We start from the raw sequence: 24399 nt of genomic DNA on the forward strand, positions 1-24399 counted from the left end.
ATATATAATTAATTCATCAATAATATATCACGTATTAGAATAGGTTATTATTAATTTATTTATTATGATTTAGATTTTTTTAAAATATTATTTCATCTGTATAAATTTATATTATAAATCTATATTATTCTAAAAAATGAACATAAGAAGGAAGGGACAGTAAATAAATGAATTAGATAATATTATTTAATTATTATACACTGTTATTACTTTTACTACTTATATATACATAGATAGAGAGCTGTGCATACACTGCTGTTAAAATGCACCATGTTTCTTGACTTAAAAATAAAGTTTTATTATTATATTATTATTTTTTATAATTATTCTACACATTATTTCTCTTTTATTGCACATTAATCTCATCTTGCTTTTAATTTCACACACAGTCTGAACATCTAAAAGTCTGAATTTATAAATAATTACCAAGCTGATAACTTTTAGGTTTTTTATTGTGGCGTGCAGCTGGAAGTGCGTGTGTGTATTTTATTGTGGAGGATTGACAGCTGACAGGAGGACTCAGCTGATATTTACCTCTAAAAAAAAAAAAAAAAAAATCAAACTACAGCCTGAACTCAGCTGCCCGGAATGGATCCGACACACTTACACAGTGTTAAGTTGATTTAAAGAGGATCTGATCACAGGATTATAAAGGCCGAGAGCCACACCACAGTAACTTTTGTTCTTCCACAGGGAGCAGAGAGAGAGAGAAAGAGAGAGAGAAGGGGAGAGAGGAAAGGAAAGGAAAGGAAGTTTACTGCGGTGGAGGAAGCAGGGCGGCTGCAGACATGGAGGACTCCGGGTCGGCCCTGGAGAAAAATGTGGCGGACCTCACTGTGATGGATGTGTACGACATTGCAGCGGTAGTGGGCCAGGAGTTTGAACGCATCATTGATCAGTATGGCTGCGAGGCTTTGTCCAGGCTCATGCCCAAAGTGGTGCGCGTGTTGGAGATCCTGGAGGTGATGGTGAGCCGCAGCTGCATCAGCCCCGAGACCGAGGAGCTGAGGCTGGAGCTGGACAAGCTGAGGCTGGAGAGGATAGACCGGCTGGAGAAGGAGAAGAAGCACAGGAAGGTACAGAAAGAGAAGCCTATAATATACTTTATTATACTTTATTATGTGAGTTAATTAGCTGTGGAGTCACTTCTACTGTAGTACACAACTGAGGTGGTTCTACTTTACTTGAGTATTTGTGTTTAATGTTGCTTTATACTTCCACTCTACTACATTCAGAGGGAAATATTGGAGTTTTTTATATTTATATTTACCTGATATCTGTTACTAGTTACTTTTTAGACATGAAAACATATGATGAGTTTAGTATAACAGTACACAAGTACCATGAACTTAATGTAAAGTATTACAGTAAAAGTATATAAGTATTATGAGCTTAGTGTTCACTGTATCAGTAGTAGTATACTGTTAAAGTAGTACAGTAAAAGTATATAAGTATTATGAGCTTAGTGTTAACTGTATCAGTAGTAGGCTAGTATACTGTTAAAGTAGTACAGTAAAAGTATATAAGTATTATGAGTTTGATGTAAAGTATATAGTAAAAGTACTGCAGTATTATGAGCTTGATATATAATGTAGAATGTATGAGTAGTAGTATAATGTTAAAGTATTACAGTAAATATTGTACTGTTTTATCTCTAGTTACTAGTTACTTTTTAGACTAAGATTTAACATAAAAACATATGAGTTTACTACAAAAGTACATAAGTATTATGAGTAATGTGGTATGCAGTATTACAGTAAAAGTACTGCAGTATTATGAGCCTGATGTAAAATGTATGAGTAGTAGTATAATGTTAAATATTGTACTGTTTACATTTACTTGATATCTGTAGTTATTAGTTGCTTTTTAGACTAAGATTTAACATTAAAACATATGAGTTTTGTTCAAAAGTACAGAAATATTATGAGTTTAATGTAGTTAAAGTATTACAGTAAAAGTACTGCAGTAGTATGAGCTTAATGTAAAATGTATGAGTAGTAGTATACTGTTATTACAGTAACAGTAAAAGTATTACAGTAAATATTGTACTGTTTATATTTACTTTATCTGTTACTTTTTAGACTAAGATTTAACATAAAAACATAGTTTACTACAAAAGTACTGCAGTATTATGAGTGATGTAGGCTAGTTAAAGTATTACAGTAAAAGTACATAAGTATTATAAATGTTAACTGTATGAGTAGTAGGCTATACTGTTAAAGTATTACAGTTAATATTGTAGGCTACTGATTACATTTATATTTACCTGATATCTGTAGTTACTAGTTACTTTTTAGACTAAGATTTAACATTAAAACATATGATGAGTTAATATAATATAAAACTTTATTTTTGGCCCTTACAAACATGTTTTATATTAGTAGAGCTGCAACAAGTTGATTATATTTAGTAATTTTTTTAAAGGAAGAAAATCAACAATTCTCTGGATTTAGCCTCTAAAATGAATAATATATAATACCGCCCCTCACATTTATCTGCTGAACTAGCTAACTGTATATAAAGTAGTATAAACTAGCTAACTGTATATAAAGTAGTGTAAACTAGCTAACTGTATATAAAGTAGTGTAAACTAGCTAACTGTATATAAAGTAGTATAAACTAGCTTACTGTATATAAAGTAGTGTAAACTAGCTTACTGTATATAAAGTAGTGTAAACTAGCTAACTGTATATAAAGTATTATAAACTAGCTTACTGTATATAAAGTAGTGTAAACTAGCTTACTGTATATAAAGTAGTGTAAACTAGCTAACTGTGCTGTATATAGAGTAGTATAAACTAGCTAACTGTGTATAAAGTAGTATAAACTAGCTAACTGTATATAAAGTAGTATAAACTAGCTAACTGTATATAAAGTAGTATAAACTAGCTAACTGTATATAAAGTAGTGTAAACTAGCAGCTATAACAGTAACATGCTGCTCTTCTGTTATTCTGAATGAAGGACTTTATTTTGTTGCTTTGCTGGTATTTTCACTCAGAAACAGGATTTGACTACTTCTTCCACTACTGGGAGGTTATTAATGGTTAATGTGGTTTTATCTTCTACTATATAAAGCCAGTACAATATATTTTATAGCATTTTAATGATACTGTGTGATTCTAGCAGCCTTACTGTATTTCTCTTGCTATGTTTTCTCTCTTACAGCATGAATTTACTCCTTTAATTAAAGCTGCAGTAAAGCAATGTGAAAATACTCCATTACAAGTAAAAGCCCTTCAGTCCTTATCTGTGATTTACTACAAGAGTCCATTTACAGGCTTATTAGTTTGTTTTTGAAAGAGGTTTCATGCAGTGTAGGTTGTGTAATCTTGAATCTTTGTCATACTTTTGATGACTAATCTGGAAAATAGTAGACATTTGACAAGTATAACTACAGTGTGACAAAGCAGGAAGGTTTTCCTACAGAGTCTGCTGCAGTGTTTTCCATCGTTCATCACGTGCAGCTAAACAAACAGGAAATGAAACCGTTTGTGAAGCTATGTTACACTTTGTTTATTGTTTTTCTGATACTAACAACCAGTTAGGACCAAGTATTACTGTAAAAGTACTGCAGTATTATGAGTGATGTAGTATGCAGTATTACAGTAAAAGTACTGCAGTATTATAGTGATGTAGTATGCAGTATTACAGTAAAAGTACTGCAGTATTATAGTGATGTAGTATGCAGTATTACAGTAAAAGTAGTGGTATATTATTATATATGACATCATAGATTATTAATAGTGAAGCATCAGTGTTAGAGCAGCATGTTACTGTTGTAGCTGCTGGAGGTGGAGCTAGTTTACACTACTTTATACAGTTAGCTAGTTTATACTACTTTATATACAGTTAGCTAGTTTATACTACTTTATATACAGTTAGCTAGTTTATACTACTTTATATACAGTTAGCTAGTTTACACTACTTTATATACAGTTAGCTAGTTTATACTACTTTATATACAGTTAGCTAGTTTATACTACTTTATATACAGTTAGCTAGTTTACACTACTTTATATACAGTTAGCTAGTTTATACTACTTTATATACAGTTAGCTAGTTTATACTACTTTATATACAGTTAGCTAGTTTACACTACTTTATATACAGTTAGCTAGTTTATACTACTTTATATACAGTTAGCTAGTTTACTCTACTTTATATACAGTTAGCTAGTTTACGCTACTTTATATACAGTTAGCTAGTTTACTCTACTTTATATACAGTTAGCTAGTTTACACTACTTTATATACAGTTAGCTAGTTTACACTACTTTATATACAGTTAGCTAGTTTACACTACTTTATATACAGTTAGCTAGTTTAGTCCAGTGGTTCCCAACCTAGAGGTGGGGCCCCTTCAAAGGGTCAGCAGATAAATATGAGGGCTACTGAAGTAAAGTTTAGTAGTAAAGTATTTAAATGTCCTGAGTTCAGTGAGAGCAGGAACATTGTGTTGGTTCAGAATGAGTCCGCTCTGCTCGGCGCTATAAAAAAGTGTGTCTGTCAGTCTCTCGTGACAGCTCAGCAGGCAGTAAACACGCTCGCTGACTGATTCACGTCTCATGACTCTGATAAAGTGGATGTTTTTGTGTGGAGGTGACGGTTTGTTTCTGCTGTGTCTGAGAAAGCGTCGTAAACCTGAAGCGTTTCCACAACTGCAGCAGAAACACACACCTCGTTAAAATCCAGCAGAGAGAGAAGCTCTGCAGCGAGGAGAGGAGTGAGTGGGAGGAGAAGACACACTGTCAGCTTTGCTTCCATAAAGCTTCTTCTGTGTGGCTGCAACTAATAATTATTTACATTATCGATCAATCTCCTGATTATTTTCTTTATTAATCAGTTAATCGTTTATTTAAGGTTAAAAAAATAGCCCTCATAATGTCTTCAATTCCTGTTGTCCTCGAGTCAAGGTAGGAAGGGAGGAAGAAGAAAGGAAGGGAGGGAGGAAGGAAGGAAAGAAGGAAGGGAGGATGGAAGGGAAGAAGGAAGGGAGGAAAGGAAAGAAGGAAGGGAGGAAGGAAAGGAGGGACGGAGAAAGGAAAAGAGGAAGGGAGGAAAGAAGGACAGAGGAAAGAAGGAAGGGAGAAAGGTAGTGGGGAGGAAAGAAAGAGAGAAGGAGGAAGGGAGTAAGGACAGATGGAAGGAAGGAAAGAAGGAACAGACTGGGTCAATTTGACCCGGGAGGACGACAGGAAGGTTAATATATTATATTTGATCATATATTATGATATATTTCAATTTATGACAAACAAAACCAGCAAACTGTGCACTAAAGTAGATTAAAAATTAAATATACTCATCAATTAATTGTTTTTTATTTTAAGTGTAAAATCATGACAAGAGATCAAATTGCTTTTATTTTGTACACATGAGAAAGTTTATGGAGGAAACTATAGAAGTTATGGATTTTACAATAAAGACAAAAAGAAAACAGCAAAATGTATGAAAAAAATCACAAGACATTGATTATATAATGTTTCTCTCCATGTTTAGGACACAGAAGCTTTAAAAGAGAGATCATATCACCGTATAATAATCCAGAGAGACTTTATTAGTGTTACTGACTCATGTTGTTTTAGTCTCTGTCATAGATCCAGAAGGTTTGGTACTTTATCTCCTTTCCTCTTCCTGCTGGCGAGTAATCAGAGAGAGAGAGAGAGAGAGAGAGAGAGAGAGAGAGAGAGAGAGAGAGAGAGAGAGAGAGAGAGAGAGAGAAAAAAAAGGGGGGGAGAAAGAGAGAGAGAGAGAGAGAAAAAAAAGGGGGGGAGAAAGAGAGAGAGAGAGAGACAGGCGGCTCTTCCTAACAACCGTGTGAAAATGTAGATGCGTCACACATAAATTAGATTTCCAGATCACACAGTCGAGCTTTTTCTCCAACACACACGCAGACAGACGGGAGACAAATTGAAGGATAAACACGAATAAACGAGTAAAGAAACGTGACGAATCCAGAGACTCATTTTATACGGAGGGTCACTGAGCGGTTAGTTTACAGTCAACCTGATCTCAGATTAGCTGAGTGCTTATCACTGATCTCACTCATTTCATCCCTTCTAGACGCTTCATGTTGGATTTTCCTTTCATTTGTCACACGTTTAACACTCTGCTCTATTTATCCTGAAGAAATAAAAGCCTCTACATGGTTGTCTTTACTTTATATAGTGACTTAAAGAGTAACAGAGTTCATAAAATTACAGTTTCAACGCTAAAGTGAAGGAAAACTTAAAGTCCAAATTAATGGTTTTTATTTTAATTTTTCAGATACAGTAGAAGTTTGACACAACAACTCAAGCTTTTATTTTTAGAGCTTTCAGTTTCTGCAATAAATCAATTAAATACAATACAACTTCATTAATCCCTGTAGAACCTGATAATGTAATAAAAACACCCTCAATGGAGGGAAAGGAAGGAAATAAGAAGGGAAGGAAGGAAAGACAGGCAAAAGGAAATAGGGAAGAAAGGTAGGAAGGAAGGACAGAAGGAAGAAAGGTAAGAAGGACAGAAGGAAGGAAGGAACAAAGAAAGGATAAAAGGAAGGAAGAAAGGTAAGAAGGACAGAAGGAAGGAAGAAAGGAAAGACAGATGGAAGAAAGGTAGGAAGGCTAAAAGGAAGGAAGGAAGAAATGGAGGAAGGACAGATGGAAGGAAGGACAGAAGGAAGAAAGGTAGGAAGGACAGAAGGAAGAAAGGGAGGAAGGACAGAAGGGAGGAAGGACAGAAGGAAGAAAGGTAAGAAGGACAGAAGGAAGAAGGGGAGGAAGGACAGATGGAAGGAAGGACAGAAGGAAGAAAGGTAGGAAGGACAGATGGAAGGAAGGGAGGAAGGACAGAAGGAAGAAAGGTAGGAAGGACAGATGGAAGGAAGGACAGAAGGAAGAAAGGTAAGAAGGACAGATGGAAGGAAGGAAAAGAACACAGGAAGTAAAGTGGGCCGGATTGCACCCCTCAGCGGGCCGGTTCTGGCCCGCGGGCCGCATGTTTGACACCCCTGCTATAACTAGAAGGAGAAACATTAAAGCTAAAACACTACAGTATACATGCAATCCTTCGTCATTGTGTGTTTTCCTTTGCTTTGAGTCCTTTTTGTGTCGTTTTTATCGCTCCGCCCGGATCATCTATACTTAATGAGCCCACACTAAGGTGCAGCTGGTTTTAGGGAGGAACAGTTTAACCCTTTACATACTGGTCATATTCTGACTCATCACAGTATTTCCTCATATAATTAGTCTCTATACCAAATATCTGAACTACAAATTCATTCATAAAGATCTCATCAGTCATAAATAAACATGATTTATGCTTCATGAAGCTTTTATTTTTATTTTTCCTCCTTTCCTTCCTCTCTTCCTCCCTTCCTTCCTTCCTTCCTTCCTTCCTTCCTTCCTTCCTTCCCTCACTCCCTCCTTCCTTCCTTCCATCCTCCCTTCTTCCTCCCTTCTTTCCTCCCTTCCCTCCTTCCTTCCTCCCTCACTCCATTCCTTCCTTCTTCCTCCCTCCCTTCTCTCCTTCCTTCCTTCCTTCCTCCCTTCCTCCCTCACTCCTTTCCTTCCTTCTTCCTCCCTCCCTCCCTTCTCTCCTTCCTTCCCTCCTTCCTCCCTTCCTTCCTCCTTTCCTTTCCTTCCTTGACTCGAGGACAACAGGAGGGTTAATGCTGAAGGCCAAAAAACGACAATATCTAACAAATGTCTCAGTGAGCTTTTTGAACCCACTATCAACACTTTAAAGAAGATGATCTGCTGCAGTGAAGCGAACCTAATCCTGCTTTTACATATTCTGATTATCAGGCTGAATTTGCATTTTCAGCTCATGAAGCTTTTAGAGAGGAGAGAGAGTTTATTCTTTAGTTTTAATAATAAGAAATACAATCTGCTAACTTGGTTTGATCTGCAGTACTGTGGTCAAACCTCCGCATCAAGTTGATTTCATTCTCTCTTTTTTTTTTTACTATTCTTCTTTGACTTTTATTTTACAAATGTTGCAAATAAACCAGTAATACTTCCTTCTCATGATGACACGAGATTGTTTGCACACACCCACAAATTCAGCCAGTTGTTGCTTAATCTTTCATTGTGAAGGTTGTCGAATCTCATATTTCGGCGTGAACATGTACGGCTGGATTTGAGAAGCTGATATTTGGAGTAAAGACGGAGGAAAAAGAAGTGAAATCTTGCTACTAGAGTGGAAATGAAAGATTAAAATGTAAAGTGCTTTAAAAGAGCTCAATCATAAGCTCAGGAGAAGAGAAATGTTTTTAACCTGGATTTAAAAAGTTCTGCTGGTAGTTTGTTCCAGTTGTGTAAAAAGCTGCTTCATCATGTTTAGTTTGAACTCTGGGCTCAACTATCTGACCTGAGTCAGTAGATCTCAGAGCTCTGGGCTCGACTATCTGACCTGAGTCAGTAGATCTCAGAGCTCTGGGCTCGACTATCTGACCTGAGTCAGTAGATCTCAGAGCTCTACTGGGTTTATATTCTACTAACATGTCATTCATGTATTCTGGACCTAAACCATTCAGTGATTTGTAGACCAGTAGCAGAACTTTAACATCTATTCTATAGCTGACTGGGAGCCAGTGTAACCTGGATTTAAAAATGTTCACAGTTGATATAAACATCCGAGGACTCTACAGCCATGTTAGCGGTGCTGCTTTGTGTGTTGTGATACTATAATAATATCATATATGTGTTTTATTGTCTCCATGCAGGAGTTGGAGCTGGTGGAGGACGTATGGAGAGGAGAAGCTCAGGATCTCCTCACTCAGATCGCTCAGCTGCAGGAGGAGAACAAATCTCTCCTCACCAACATGTCCATCAAAGACCCCATGAGTGAGGAAGACCTGCAGAGGCACGAAGGTACACACACACACACACACACACACACACACACACACACTATATATATATATATATGATAGTATATTTAGTATCTATGAGGTTTGGACTGTTGGTCAAATAAAGAAAGAAATTTGAAAATGTCATCTCGAGCTGTTGGAAATTATATAATCATCATTTTCTGATATTTTATAGACAATGCAATTAATCCCTCCTGCCTTCCTTCCTTCCTTCCTTCCTTCCTTCCTTCCTCCCTTCCTTCCTCCCTTCCCTCCTCCCTTCCATCCTTCCTTCCTTCCAAGAAAATATTTTTATTATACAGTAATGAAAATAATTGTCAGCCACTTTAAGTAATAAATTAAAATTGAAAGACTTAATTTGCTACCTGCTGTTTGTGCTTTGATTATGCACACAAAAACAAATACACACACTCACACAAAAACAAATACACACAATCACAAACACACAAACACACACACACACACACAAAGGAAGCCTTCTCCGCATCTGACGGCGAGCCAGTCTTGTCTCTGCACCAGAGGCTCTATCGTGGTCTCACACACACAGAGGCCACAGTCACACTGAAACACTGAAGGACAGACCAGCCTCAGTGTACAAGCACACCTGCTACACACACACACACACACACACACACACACACACACACACACACATATATATGCACGCACACACACACACACACACACACACATGCACTCAAACTTGCACACAAATCAAGCTTTTCCTCTGTACAACTATGTCCAATGACTTTTCTTTGCAGATTATATAAGGAAGGGAGGAAGGAAGGAAGGAAGGAAGGAAGGGAGGAAGGAAGGGAGGAAGGAAGGAAGGAAGGAAGGAAGTTAGGGAGGGAGGGAGGGAGGGAGGGAGGGAGGGAGGGAGGGAGGAAGGAAGGGAGGAAAGGAGGGAGAAAGGAGAAGAGGAATGAAGGAAGAAAGAAGGAAGGTAGGAGGGAGGAAAGGAAGGAAGGAAGATAGGAGGAAGGTAGGAGGGAGAAAGGAGAAGAGGAATGAAGGAAGAAAGAAGGAAGGTAGGTGGGAGGAAAGGAAGGAAGGAAGAAGGGAGGGAGGGAGGAAGGAAGGACGGAAGGAAGGAAGGACAGAAGGAAGGAAGGAAGGAGAAGAGGAATGGAGGAAGAAGGAAGGAACATTTTTACCATAATCCTCTAATATATTCTCTCAAAATGGATTAAAAGCAGAATTTGATGCTGGGTCCACAAAAAAAAGAATGTGTGGAAGTTATTCATACGTTTATTTTCACATTTAAACCCTTTAAATTTAAACTAAACCACATGGACACAAACAAACATCACTGACCCATAAACCTGTTTTTTTTTTTTTTTACCAGGTATGACGGAGAGAGAGCGACAGGTGATGAAGAAGCTCAAAGAAGTGGTGGACAAGCAGAGGGACGAGATTCGAGCCAAGGACCGAGAACTCACTCTGAAGAACGAAGACATAGAAGCAGTAAGGAGACACACTCAACAGGAAACAGGCTGGGTTGATTTTACACTCAAGAAAACTGTCTGAAGTTTGTCAAGGAAGGAAGGAAGAAAAGGAGAGAAGAAGGAAGGAAGGGAGAAAGGAAGGAAAGGAGGGATGAAGGAAGGAAGGAAGGGAGGAAAGGAAAGAAGGAAGGAGGGAGGGAGGGAGAAAGGAAAAGAGGAAGGGAAAGGAGGGAGGAAGGAAGGGAGGAAAGGAAAAAAGGAAGGGAGGAAGGAAGGAAAGGAATGTAGGAGGGAGAAAGGAAGGGAGGGATGAAAGAAAGACAGAGGAAAGAAGGAAGGAAGGGAGGGAGGAAGGGAGGAAATGAAAGAAGGAAGGAGGGAGGAAAGGAAAGGAAAGAAGGAAGGGAGGAAGGAAAGGAAAGTAGGAGGGAGAAAGCAAGGGAGGGAGGAAAGAAGGACAGAGGAAAGAAGGAAGGGAGGAAGATAGGGGGAGGAAAGAAAGAGAGAAGGAGGGAGGAAGGAAGAGAGGAAGGTAGGGGGGAGGAAAGAAAGAGAGAAGGGGGGAGGGAGGAAAGAAGGAAGGACGGAAGGGAGGGATGAAGGAAAGAAGGAAGGAAAGGAAGGAGGGAGGGAGGGAGGAAAGAAGGAAGGGAGGAAGGAAGGAGGGAAGGAAAGAAGGACAGAAAGAAGGAAGCAAGGGGGATGGAGGAAGGAAAGAAGGAAGGGAGGAAAGAGAGAGGAAGGAAAGAAAGAGAGAAGGAGGGAGGAAGGACAGACGGAAGGAAGGAAAGAAGGAAGGTAGGAAGGAAAGAAGGAAGGAAGGAAGGAAGGGAGGAAAGAAGGAACAGTCAAAAGAGACGGGGTCAGGAAGGTTAAAGAAGAAGATCTGCTGCAGTGAAGCGAGCGTCATCTTTTCCATATTCTGATGATCAGGCTGAAGCTCACGTCATCGCTCGGACAGGCTCGGTGCTGTTAGTCGTGATGTCATTCACTTCAAGTCCCACATTTGCATTTTGATGAGCGGTATACAAACAAGTGCATGAAAGGTTTAGTAGATAATATTATAATATGTTATATAAGAGTTTATTCATGTATTCATTGTGGAGGCTGCTGTATGAACACATAATGAATGACATTATAGTGCAGGGGTGTCAAATATGCGGCCCGTGGGCCAGAACTGGCCCGCCAAGGGGTCCAATCCGGCCCACTTTCCTTCCTTCCTTCCTTCCTTCCTTCCTTCCTTCCTTCCATCTTTCGTCCCTGTCTTGTTTTCCTTCCGTCTGTCCTTCCTTCCTTCCTTCCATATTTCCATCCTGTCTTCTTTTCCTTCCGTCTGTCTTTCCCTGCTTCCTTCCTTCCTTCCTTCCTTCCATCTTTTGTCCCTGTCTTTTTTTCCTTCTGTCTGTCCTTCCTTCCTTCCTTCCTTCCATATTTCCATCCTGTCTTCTTTTCCTCCTTCCTTCCTTCCTTCCTTCCTTCCTTCTTTCGTTCCTGTCTTCTTTTCCTTCCTTCCTTCCTTCCGTCCTTCCTTCCATATTTCCATCCTGTCTTCTTTTCCTCCTTCCTTCCTTCCTTCTTTCCTTCCTTCCGTCCTTCCTTCCTTCCTTCCTTCTCTTTAATGATCCGGCCCACATCAGATCAAATTGGTCTGTATGTGTGTTATATTAATGTAATAATAATAATAATACATTTATAGAGTGCTTTTTTTTTATCAATACTCAAAGACGCTTTACTGAATCAAAGACAAATTAAAACAATAAAAGCATGCAGAATAAATGAAAACACAGTTAATAAATACATCTATCTCCTCCTCTCCCAAAATCACCTTTATTACACTGAATTCAGATTCAGCTTTTTATTTTATTTTATTTTATCTTATCTTTTTTTATCTTATCTTATCTTATCTTATTTTATTTTATCTTATTTCATTTTATTTTATTTTTTCATATTTTACTTTATCTTATTTTATTTTATTTTATTCTTTTCTTATTTTATTTTATTTCATTTTATTTTATTTTATTCTTATTTCATTGCTTTTATCTTTCTATTGTGTACTTCATCTTTTTATTGTGCTTTTATTGTGTTATCTATTTATTGTGTTTTATCTTTTTGTGCAGCACTTTGGAAAATCGTGCTATATAAATAAAGTGGATTAGACTGTTGGACACATGTTTTTCTCCTCTTTTCTCCTCTTATCTCCTCGTCTCTTATCTTACCCTCCGTGTCTTCTTCTTTCTCTCCGCAGCTCCAGCAGCAACAGTCTCGCCTCATGAAGATCAACCACGACCTCCGCCATAAGATCTCCGTGGTGGAGGCTCAGGGCAAAGCGCTCATCGAACAGAAGGTGGAACTGGAGGCTGGAGCTCAGGCGCGGGGACAGGAAGTCACTGCCCTCAGACAGGAAGTGACACGCTTAAGGGAACGTCTGCAGGGAGACGCGCCGGGCCAGAACAATGAGGAAGCCCAAGCTCTGCCTCCGTCACCTGCAGAGGTAACACCCGACCGTTAGAAGAGCTTTTAATCAGAATATATGATTTAAAATGAGTTTAACAGTGAAATATAATCATTGTGTGAACTTACAGAAAAACTATAGTGTTATAAATTAGAGCTGAGCGATATGGACAGAATCAACATTCTTGACCAAATACCTTGATATCGATATTGCGGGATGACTATCGATGCTTTCACAATATAATAATTTAATTTTTGATCAATAATCATCAGTAATGTGGATAAATGCAGATAATAGATTTTTACAGTAATTCAGACTTTAAAAGCAGGAAAAGACTCTTATTCCATATCACAATATCTTAGACGATATCTATAAAATATCACGATATCGATATAATATAATTATTATATTTATTGCCCAGACCTATTATATAAATCTTCTGGCAGTCTACAGACTTTCAGACTGGATAAATATAATTAAGTGTATTTATTTGTGCTGTAGTGAAAGCTGCAGTCTGTAGTTATGAGTTCAGACCATAGACTGTATAAAAGAAATGGACGTAACATCCGTGACGTCACCCATTGGTTTGTGGACTGCTGCTCGGAAGCCAATAGTTTCTAATCTAGGCAGCGCCATCTTGGAAATTTCAGGAGCATGCTGGGAAAAATAAAAACATGGACTCTACTTATATAATTATCACAAATTATAACGTATTGCTAATAAAAAAAACAGAAACAAAAGTAAATTGCACAAATCCTGTATCACATAAATACACAAGTAGAACAACATATAAATTGTGTTATAATTTGGTAGTGTGACTCATTTTACTTTTGGCATCATTAGGCTTCCGTAGCTGCTCCTCCTACTTCAGGCTCTCAGCGTAGAGACCAGACTGAGATCTTCTCAGCAGGTAGAAACTGTAACAAGGTTAATGATCCAATGACATTATATGATATATTGACATTATAAAAAGAAGACATGATGAGCAAATGAGCGATAGAAAGCCGATCGTCTTTTTTTTTTTTTTTTTTGGTGCGCCCCTTAATTATAGCTTCGCCAGACAAAATTCACTTTGACGAGAGAAATCTCGCGAGATCTTGTGGCACGAGATCTCGTCACACCCCTATTTAAAGGTAATAAAATAGAAAGTCAGTTTGGCTTTTTTTGCACACTGAAACTGCACCAACGCGATCATAAAACACTATAAAAACCAAAAACTGTCAGCTGAAGCCATGAAGTCACTAAAACTGCCCCCCCCCCCCCCAAAAAAAGGATGATAGCTCGGCTGGCTTTATATAAACAGATAATAAACTGTCTTTTACTCCACCAGCTTGGTAAGGCTGCTACAGCGCTGTTGGGGGCTGAGGGCTGGTCAGACACATCTGACCCCCCTCAGCTGAGTCCGGGCGGGTTTGACCCCCCCGCCCCGCGCCCCTTACCCGGTTCCCTCAGCCCCGAGGGACACGAGGATGAGGAGGCTGAGGAAGAGGCAGTGTTGCTTTGGGTAATGGAGAAATGCAAGTCGTAGTAAAACCAGAGTGGAGTGTGTGTGTGACTCTAACTCCAAAAAACTGCACTTCAACCTCATAGGTAGACGCACAACAACCTTCTTTCCTTCTTTCCTTCCTCCTTTCCTTCCTCCCTCCCTTCCTTCCTTCCTTCTTTCCTTCCTCCCTCCCTTCCTTCCTTCCTTCTTTCCTTCCTCCCTCCCTTCCTTCCTTCCTTCCTTCCTTCCTTCCTTGCTTCCTTCCTCCCTCCCTCCTTCTCTCTTTCTTTCCTCCCCCCTACCTTTCTTCCTCCCTTCCTTCCTTCCTTCCTTCCTCCATTCCTCCCTTTCTTCCTCCCTTCCTTCCTTCCTCCCTCCTTCTCTCTTTCTTTCCTCCCCCCTACCTTCCTTCCTCCCTTCCTTCCTTCCTTCCTCCGTTCCTCCCTTTCTTCCTCCCTCCCTTCCCTTCTTCCCTCCTTCTTTCCTTCCTTCCTCCCTTCCTTCTTTCCTCTGTCCTTCTTTCCTTCCTCTTTTCCTTTCTCCCTCCTACTGTACCTCCCTTCCTACCTTCCTCCCTTCCTCCTTTCCTTCCTCCCTTCCTTCCTTCCTCCCTCAACAGTAAAATAAAAGCTTGTGGACTAACCTGTGTGTGACCCATGAGAGGTGCTGCAGTGGCTTGGCATGGGTGTTTGAGGACTAACAGACAGTCAGTAGGATTTTTAGCTCCTGGGCCAACTGGGTGAGACTTTACGGACAACTGACCTCTCTAAATATAGAGCCGGCTCCGACAGCTCGGCCTCTAACAGCACTTCAAGTTGTCCTTTGGTGCACCTTGATCCTGAAACACTCACTATAGAAATGTTAGTTTAAAGTCCAACTGAAATTTAATTGCATGGTTTTTGTGTTTTTTTTACTACTACTACTGTAAATGATTAATCCTGTGCTTTAAAAAAAAGAAAATAAATAAAAAGGGAGATATTTATATTTTAACACTTACATAATGTTCATATTCTGACTCATAATTAGTCTCTACGCTAATTCACATTTATAAATTCCTCATCAGTCATTAACCCTCCTGTTGTCCTCGAGTCAAGGAAGGAAGGGAGGAAGGAAGGAAGGAAGGGAGGAAGGAAAGGAGGGAGGAAGGAAGGAAGGAAAGGAGGGAGGAAGGGAAGAAGGAAGGAAGGAAAGAAGGAAGGGAGGAAGGTGGGGGGAGGAAAGAAAGAGAGAAGGAAGGAAAGAAAGAAAGAAGGAAAAGAGGAAAGAGGAAAAAAGAAAGAGAGAAGGAGGAAGGAAGGAAGGAAGGAAGGAGGGAAGGAAAGAAGGACAGAGGAAAGAAGGAAGGGAGGAAGGTGGGGGGGAGGAAAGAAGGAGAGAATGAAGGAAGGAAGGAAAGAGAGAGGAAGAAAAGAAAGAGAGAAGGAGGGAGGAAGGAAGGACAGACGGAAGGAAGGAAAGAAGGAAGGAAAGAAGGACAGAGGAAGGAAGGAAGGGATGAAGGTGGGGGGAGGAAAGAAAGAGAGAAGGAGGGAGGAAGGAAAGAAAGAAGGAAAGGAGGAAAGAGAGAGGAAGAAAAGAAAGAGAGAAGGAGGGAGGAAGGAAGGACAGACGGAAGGGGGGAAGGAAGGAAAGAAGGAAGGAAAGAAGGACAGAGGAAGGAAGGAAGGAAGGGAGGAAGGTGGGGGGAGGAAAGAAAGAGAGAAGGAGGGAGGAAGGAAGGAAGGAAGGAACAGTCAAAACAGACGGAGGACGACAGGAAGGTTAATAAATGTTTAATTAATCTTTAATGAAGCTGTCAGAGAAATAAAGAGACATTCATAATCCACTATTTTATAATCCAGGAGAATATTTAATAGAATATGAAGAAAGTTTTAATGCTGATTTTTGGTTGTTTTTTAATAAACACAGACTAAATTTGTACATTTGCATATGTAAAAAGTTTAAAAAATGATGCATTTCATTTCTTTTTTTGTAAACTGTGGGTTACATTAGGAAGAGTCCAGTTTAAAGAAATGTGTGCAGGGTGTTTTTAAAGCTCTCCAGTGTAAATAAAAACGGGTCAAATTTGACTCCCAGTATGGAAGTTGTAATTTCATAATGGTGACCCTCAGTTTTACATTAAATCAAAATGATATCTTTAGTTTCCGCTTATTTATCTGGAGTTCTTATTTTAATACAGTCTTTAGTCTTTAATAAGTCTTTAATGAAGTGTTCTATCATACTACACTTTAAACTGCTCTCATGTTACTTTAGTTATTTTAGTTTTATACGAATTATGGAATCAACTTTATTCATGTTTGGAAACTCCTCGTCCTTCATGTCGTCCTCTCGGGTCAAATTGACCCTGACTGTTCCTTCCTTTCTTCCTTCCTCCCTCCCTTCCTTCCTCTTTTCCTTTCTCCCTCCTACCTTCTCTCTTTCTTTTCTTCCTCCCTCCTTCCCTCCTTCCTTCCTTCCTTCTTTCCTCCCTCCCTCCTACCTTCCTTCCTTCCTTCTTTCCTCCCTCCCTCCTTCCTTCCTTCCTTCCTTCCTTCTTCCCTGCGCTCCTTCCTCCCTTCCTTGCTTCCTTCTTTCCTTCCTCCATCCCCTTTCTTCCTTCCTTCCTTCCTTTCTTTCCTTCCTCCCACCTTCCTTCTTTCCTTCCTTCCTTCCCCTCCTTCCTTCCTTCCTTCTTTCCTTCCTTCCTTCCTTCCTCCCTCCTTCTCTCTTTCTTTCCTCCCCCCTACCTTCCTCCCTTCCTTCTTTCCTCCCCCCTACCTTCCTCCCTTCCTTCTTTCCTCCCTCCCTCCTACCTCCCTTCCTTCTTTCCTTCCTTCCCTCCTTCCTTCCTTCCTTCTTTCCTTCCTTCCTCCCTTCCTTCCTTCTTTCCTCCCTTCCTTCCTCCCTCCTTCCTTCCTTCCTTTCTTCTTTCCTCCCTTCCTTCCTCCCTCCTTCCTTCCTTCCTTCCTTCCTCCCTTCCTTTCCTCCCTTCCTCCCTCCCTTCCTTCCTTGACTCGAGGACAACAGGAGGGTTAAATGTGATTTCAGTTGGACTTTAACGTGTTGAGTAGAAAACATAGTAGAACGATTTAAGTCTGTTTTTTTTGCTCAGTGCATGAGTGACGTCGTCTACCAGTGTGTCTTTGAAGTATTTTGGGTGTTTGTGTCTCAGATGTGCTGAGTTTAAAAAACAACAACAACAAAACAAACAGGAAGTATTTTAGTAGATATAGTTAGGAGGGAAGAGGCGAACAAATGTATTGGAACAAAGCCCGATGTCTGACTTAGAGTTCAACGTTTGCCACCAGGAGGCGATGTGCGATGAAGACATGCCTGCTGTGTTCCAATATTTTACCAAGGTATCCTCACTTCCTTCCCGCCCTCCTTCCTTGCTTCCTCTCTTCCTTTTTTTGTATGGTTTTCGTTTCCTCGGCGTGACACATCTCTCTCTCTCCCTCTCTCTTTCTCTCTCTATGTGTTTCTCCCCCTCTCCCTCACTCTCTCTCTCTCCCTCTCTCTCCCTCTCCCTCTCTCTTTCTCCCTCTCTCTCTCCCTCTCTCCCTTTCTCTCTCTTCCTCTCTCTCCCTCTCTCTCTCTCTGTCTATCTCTGTCTCTCGATCTCTCTCTCTCTCCTTCTCTCTCTCCCTCTCTCTCGCCCTCCCTCTCTCCCTCCCTCTCTCTCTCTCTCTCTCTCTCTCTCTCTTTCTCTCTCTCCCCCTCTCTCCCCCTCTCTCACTCTCTTTCTCTCTCTCTCTCTCTCTCTCCCTCTCTTTCTCTCTCTGGGGCAGGAGGCGTTGTGTGAGGAGGAGGCGGGAGGTCTGGACCCGAAGGATCCGAACAGACCTCGGTTCACCCTGCAGGAGCTGAGAGACGTTCTCCACGAGAGGAACGAGCTCAAGGCCAAAGTGTTCCTGCTGCAGGAGGAGCTGGCTTATTATAAAAGGTATTTAAACACACATATGATTCAATCTAATGATGATGATGATGATGATGATGATGATGATGATGATGATGATGATGATGATGTAACAGTACGGTAGATTCAAGATAACAAAAACTTTCATATTTATTGAGTTAAAATAGATTTCTATCAGTATGTTGGTGCCATGAAATAGAAAATGTTCTGCTTTTAATGTAAAATTTTAACAATGGCGTCTGTAGTAAGAGCGTAAGTAAGAGAGTCATTATATTAACCTTCCTGTTGTCCTCCCGTCTGTTTTGACTGTTCCTTCCTTCCTTCCTTCCTTCCTTCCTTCCTTCCTTCCTCTTTTCCTTTCTCCCTCCTACCTTCCTTCCTTCTTTCCTCCCTCCCTCCCTCCTCCTTCCTTCCTCCCTTCCTTCCTTCCTCTTTTCCTTTCTCCCTTCTACCTTCCTTCCTCCCTTCCTTCTTTCCTCCCTTCCTTCTTTCCTTCCTTCCTTCTTTCCTTCCTTCCTTCCTCTTTTCCTTTCTCCCTCCTACCTTCCTTCCTTCTTTCCTTCCTTCCTTCCTTTTTATCCATTTTATATAATGATGATGATTGTGATGATGATGATGATGATGATGATGATGATGATGATGATGATGATGCTGCTACTGATACTGCTGCTGATGATGATGATGATGGTGGTGATGATTATGATGGTGGAGATGATGATGATGATGATGATGATGGTGATGATGATGCTCTGTCTATTCGCAGTGAGGAGACAGAAGATGAGATGGTGACTCCGTCTCCGTCTCCCTCGCCTGAGCTGAGAACTCGCGCCCCGACCGTCTGCTCAGCCGGAGTCGGGAATCAAACGCCTGTACGTTGTTCTCACCTGTCTGCAAACACACACACACACACACACACACACACACACACACACACACACACACACACAGACACACACACACACTCACACACAGACACACACCTGCTCGCCTGTGTCTTTGCACGGGCGGAGTGAGGTTGATTTGGTCCCTGCATGCTTTAAATGTTTAAATATCCTCCACAAATATGCAAATGAGAGCTTGTTCCCTTTAGAGCTTCACTGCAGTAACGCACATCTGTAGCTGAGTGTCGGGTTACGATGCTTTATACCTTTTATTCATACAGGAAGTGAAACATACTGAGAGATGACTTCATATTAGAGCTGGTAAACATGTGAAAGCAGCTCAAACAGAAGAGAAGGGTTAGGTTCATGTGTAAATTGAAATTATGACATTTATAGTTATTGTTTTTGCAGTTTTGTCTGATAACATTTCCTTCAGCCTAAGTTTGTTCCTTCCTTCCTTCCTTCCTTCCTTCCTTCCGTCTGTCCTTCCTCCCTCCATCCTTATCTCTTTCTTTTCTTCCTCTCTCTTTCCTTCTTTCCTTCCTCCATCCCCCTTTCTTCCTTCCTTATGTCCTTCCTTCCTCCTTCCCTCCATCTTTCCTTCCTTCCTTCCTTCCTTCTTTCCTTCCTTCTGTCTGTCCTTCCTCCGTCCCTCCTTCTCTTTCTTTTCTTCCCTCTCTCTTTCCTCCTTTCCTTCCTCCATGCCCCTTTCTTCCTTCCTTATGTCCTTCCTTTCCTTCCTCCCTTCCTCCCTTCCTTCCTTCCTTCCTTCCTTCCTTCCTTCCTTTCCTTCGTCCCTCCCTCGCTCCATCTTTCCTTCCTTCCTTCCGTCCTCCCTCTCTTTCCCTCCTTCTGTTTCTTCCTCCCCTACCTTCCTCCTTCCTTCTTTCCTCTGTCTGTCCTTCCTTCCTTCCTTCCTTCCCTCCTTCTCTCTTTCCTCCTTTCCTTCCTCATCCCCTTTCTTCCTTTCTTATGTCCTTCCTTCCTCCTTCCTTCCTTCCTTCTCTTTCTTTCCTCCCCCTACCTTGCTCCCTTCCTTCTTTCCTATTTACCTTTCTCCTCCTACCTTCCTTCTTTCCTCCCTTCCTCGTTTCCTTCCTTCCTTCTTCCTTCTTCCTCCTTTCCTTCCTTGACTCGAGGACAACAGGAGTATTTAAATGATTAGTGTAGTTACTTTTAAACTATAATAAAACACCTTTTTAAATACTGTGCTCATAGTTGAGGAAACACATGCTGACTGTAACATTAGCAGATAACAACGTTGTGCATATTTTAATCATGTTTCAGATTGAAAGTGTCACTGATGCTGAAACGCTGCCACACTGACTCCGTTTGCTTCTCCTTCAACACAACAGCAGCTTAGCTAAAGTCAATCTGCTGCATTACTGCGCCACACTGTGTTCAATGTCAGAACTGCATGCATGTTTATACTGTATGTGTGTAATTACATAATAGGGGGTTAGATGTTAGATAAGGAGTCAGAAAGACAGAGATGTTTAATATAAATGATATGGAGCAGCAAATCCTCACAGTTTTAAAATGAAGAAACTTTCTGTAAAAAAACTCAACATAATAATTTAATCAGTAATTAAAATAGTTGATTAGTTATTTTGACTATTTTTCTGTCAAATTATTGATAATTAGTTTTAATGCTCATGTCGTTACTGACAGGTGTAGTGTTGCACATTCTACGGGTGCACAAACTATGAAATTTATATATTTTTCTTCCTTCCTTATGTCCTTCCTTCCTCCCTCCCTCCTCCTTTCCTTCCTCCCTCCCTCCCTCCCTCCCTTCCTTCCCTCCTTTCCTTCCTCCCTCCCTCCCTCCCTCCCTTCCTTCCTTCCTTCCATCCTACCTTCCTTCCTTCCTTCCTTCCTTCCTTCCGTCCTCTTTTCCTTTCTCCATCCTTCCTTCTTCTTCCCTTCCATCCTCCCTTCCTTCCTTCCTTCTTCCTTCCTCCCTCCGTTCCTTCCTTCTTCCTTCCTCCCTTCCTTCCTTCCTCCCTCCCTCCCTCCCTCCTTTCCTTCCTTCTTCCTCCTTTCCTTCCTTCTTCCTCCCTTCCATCCTTCCTTCCTTCCCTCCATCCTCCCTCCCTCTTTTCCTTCCTTCTTCCTCCCTCCATTCCTTCCTTCTTCCTTCCTTCCTTCCTTCCTCCCTCCCTAATTTATGTTAAATGTTGTTACAATTCTTTTCAATAGTGTACAAACTATACACTCATTTCTTACTTAAGTAAATATAATACATTACTTTATGTGCAGGAGGAAATAGGGAGTGATTTTTTTGGACCTTCTCTCACCTCAACTTCTTAGATTATTTTTTCGACCTGTGATTTATTAACCCTTAAATACTGTTCAGGGTCAAATTTGACTCATTTTTTACATTTGAGAGCAGTAAAAACATTTCTATTAGCCAGACTTTTCCCTAAATATGCCACAAGAGGGACCCTAATATAGAAAAATTGAAATAAAAATGCATAATTCTTTTGTTTTGTGCAGCTGATGCAGTTTTATATGTGCAAATATGCAAATTTAATCACAAATCAGCATTTAAACATGTTGTTGTATTCTTCATGTTGTGTAAAATGTTTACCTGGATGATAAAATAGTGATAATGAATGTCTTTTTTCTCTAGAAGATTAATTAATCAAACATTTATTAGTGACTGATGGGGGAATTTATGAATGTGAATTAGTGTAGAGACTAATTATGAGTCAGAATATGAACAGTATGTAAAGGGTTAAATTAATATTCAGCAATTTATAATGACATATACCCATGACACATAGATATACCCCAAAATAAATAAATTAAAAATAGAAATAAAGCGAATTAAAGTGACATTTTTTCTCCATTTTCTGATATTTTTTGGACCAAACAATTAATTGATTAGTCAAGAAAATAATTTACAGATTAATCAATTATAAAAAAAGATAATTAGTTGCATGTTTATATTGTATTGTAGCTTTATTTCTGACATTTTCTTTATGTATTTATGTGTGTGAATAGTGAAATTATAATTTTTTACAACCTTGAACTTGTTCTATTATAATATTTTCAGTGATTATAATTAAAGATTTATACATTTTTTTTATAGCTGAGTTTGTGTTAAATAACAAACAGCATACATGTGGGTGAGAAAAGCTTAAAAAGTGCTAAACAAAGTAAAATAAAGCATCAAATGACCTGCAGAGGGTTAACACAGTATTTTATATGTATTGTATTTATTTGTATTTAACTATTTGTACACAAACATGTGAGTATGCATGAGCAGCACACTTCACTCTCCTCCAGGCATGTTCACTGTGTTTATGCATGTTTAATGTTGAATTAACATCATGAGCATCGTTTATATTCATCATGGCTGCAGGTAAAGTACACGCTACAAAAAATACTGCACATGAAGAAGAAGTGTTTCCATCTGCATGCACCCATTTATTTTATTTCATATCTACACTTAACCCTCCTGTTGTCCTCGAGTCAAGGAAGGAAGGGAGGAAGGAGGGAGGAAGTAAGGAAGGAAAGGAGGGAGGAAGAAGGGAAGGAAAGGAGGGAGGAAGAAGGAAGGAAGGAAAGGAGGGAAGGAAAGGAGGGAGGAAGAAGGAAGGAACGGAGGGAGGGAGGGAGGAAGGTGAGAGGAAGAAGGAAGGAAGGGAGGAAGAAGGAAGGAAAGGAGGAAGGAAGGGAGGAAGAAGGAAGGAAAGGAGGAAGGAAAGGAGGAAGGAAGGAAGGAAAGGAGGACAGAGGAAAGGAGGGAGGAAGGAAGGAATGAAGAAGAAGGAAGGAACGGAGGGAGGAGGGAAGGAAAGAAGGAAGGAAGAAATGAAAGAAGGTAGGAGGGAGAAAGGAAAAGAGGAAGGAAGGAAGGACGGACAGAGGAAAGAAGTAAGGGAGGAAGGTAGAGTGAAGGAAGGAAAGAGAGAAGGAGGGAGGAAGGAAGGAATGAAGGAAGAAAGAAAGGAAGGAGGGAAGGAAAGAAGGATGGAGGGAGGAAGGAAGGACATAAGGAAGGAAGAAAGGGGGATGGAGGAAGGAAAGGAATGAAGGAAGAGAGAGGAAGAAAAGAAAGGGAGGAAGGAAGGAAGAAAGGGGGATGGAGGAGGAAGGAAGGAAGGAAGGAAGGAAGGAAGGAAAGAAAGAAGGGTCAGTTTGACCCAGGAGGACGACAGGAAGGTTAAAGCAGCTATAAACATTTACATTTGGGTCCAATAGAGGTTCTTAAAGGTTGATGTGGTCCCTGTTTGTCCCCCCCCCCCCCCCCCCCCCTCTACATCTTTCTTCCTGTGTGTGTGTGTGTGTGTGTGTGTGTATATAAATGTGTGTGTGTGTGTGTGTGTGTGTGTGTGTGTGTGTGTGTGTGTGTGTGTGTGTGTGTGTGTGTGTGTATGTGTGTATATAAATGTGTGTGTGTGTGTGTGTGTGTGTGTGTGTGTGTGTGTGTGTGTGTGTGTGTGTGTGTGTGCGTGTGTGTGTGTGTGTGTGTGTGTGTGTGACAGGATCTTCACAGCCATTATGCCGATGGTGGCTGCTGGTTTGATCCCAGATGACCCCACTTTACAGCCAATCAGACGTCTCATATCGATAGTATGACCCTCCCCCTTAATATATATTTATATTTGATTGGCTTCAGAGTTTTGTCATTTTCTCAGCTAACAGCATCCGTCCATCCCTCCCTCCGTTCATCCCTCCATCCATCCATCCACCCGTCCCTGTCCTGCATCCTGCATGTGCTGGGGCCGCTCTTTCTCCCTCTAACCTTATGTTTCTCCCCCCCCTCCTCCTTACACTATATTCTGATTGGCTGATTGTGGGCTGTCTTTATTTTAATTGTGGATCATTAAAATAAAAAAAATGAAAAAATAAAAAATCAGCCAGTCAGAATCAGAACAGGTTGTGTCGCCTCCTCCTCCTCCTTCTTCTTCTTCTTCTTCTTCTTCTTCTTCTTCTTCTTCTTCTTCTTCTTCTTCTTCTTCTCCTCCTCCTCCTCCTCCTCCTCCTCCTCCTTCTTCTTCTTCTTCTTCTTCTTCTTCTTCTTCTTCTTCTTCTTCTTCCTCGCTGACCACAGTAACTTCTCGTTCACCTCTGCAAGCTCATCAATAATAATAATAATAATAATAATAATAATAATAATATATTAATTAATTTTTGTGGGATTTACAAACTAAAAAGTGCTTTAGCTCTTTTTGTTGTAGTTAGTGATCAAAACGCTTAACGATGAAAAGTCGATTTAACTCTAAACTCTAAACTTTAACAGTTTTATTAGATTTAAATAAGAAAGTTATTATAATTTGACTCATGTTGATATAAATGTGTTCGGTGTAATATTTAGTATTTAATTTTGACTTGGTGAATAAGACATAGATTTGGCTTAGAGAGTCAGCAGAG

At 40.2% G+C, this 24399-nt stretch overlaps 1 protein-coding gene across 1 annotated transcript in view; it reads left to right on the plus strand.

The window, feature by feature from the left end:
* The first annotated feature begins 529 nt into the window (after window positions 1–529).
* The window catches only part of rilpl1 (Rab interacting lysosomal protein-like 1), a 25906-nt gene continuing 2036 nt past the window's right edge, over window positions 530–24399 (plus strand). The window contains exons 1-7 of the mRNA XM_053340633.1: window positions 530–1076; window positions 8709–8856; window positions 10204–10322; window positions 12549–12794; window positions 18009–18163; window positions 18900–19005; window positions 23511–23598. Coding sequence (XP_053196608.1) covers window positions 789–1076; window positions 8709–8856; window positions 10204–10322; window positions 12549–12794; window positions 18009–18163; window positions 18900–19005; window positions 23511–23561 — 1113 coding nt within the window. The 5' untranslated portion in view covers window positions 530–788 and the 3' untranslated portion in view covers window positions 23562–23598. The remainder of the gene's footprint in view (window positions 1077–8708; window positions 8857–10203; window positions 10323–12548; window positions 12795–18008; window positions 18164–18899; window positions 19006–23510; window positions 23599–24399) is intronic.

Source organism: Scomber japonicus, chromosome 19 (genome assembly GCF_027409825.1).
Source record: "Scomber japonicus isolate fScoJap1 chromosome 19, fScoJap1.pri, whole genome shotgun sequence".
In the NCBI taxonomy this organism is placed as follows: Eukaryota; Metazoa; Chordata; class Actinopteri; order Scombriformes; family Scombridae; genus Scomber; species Scomber japonicus.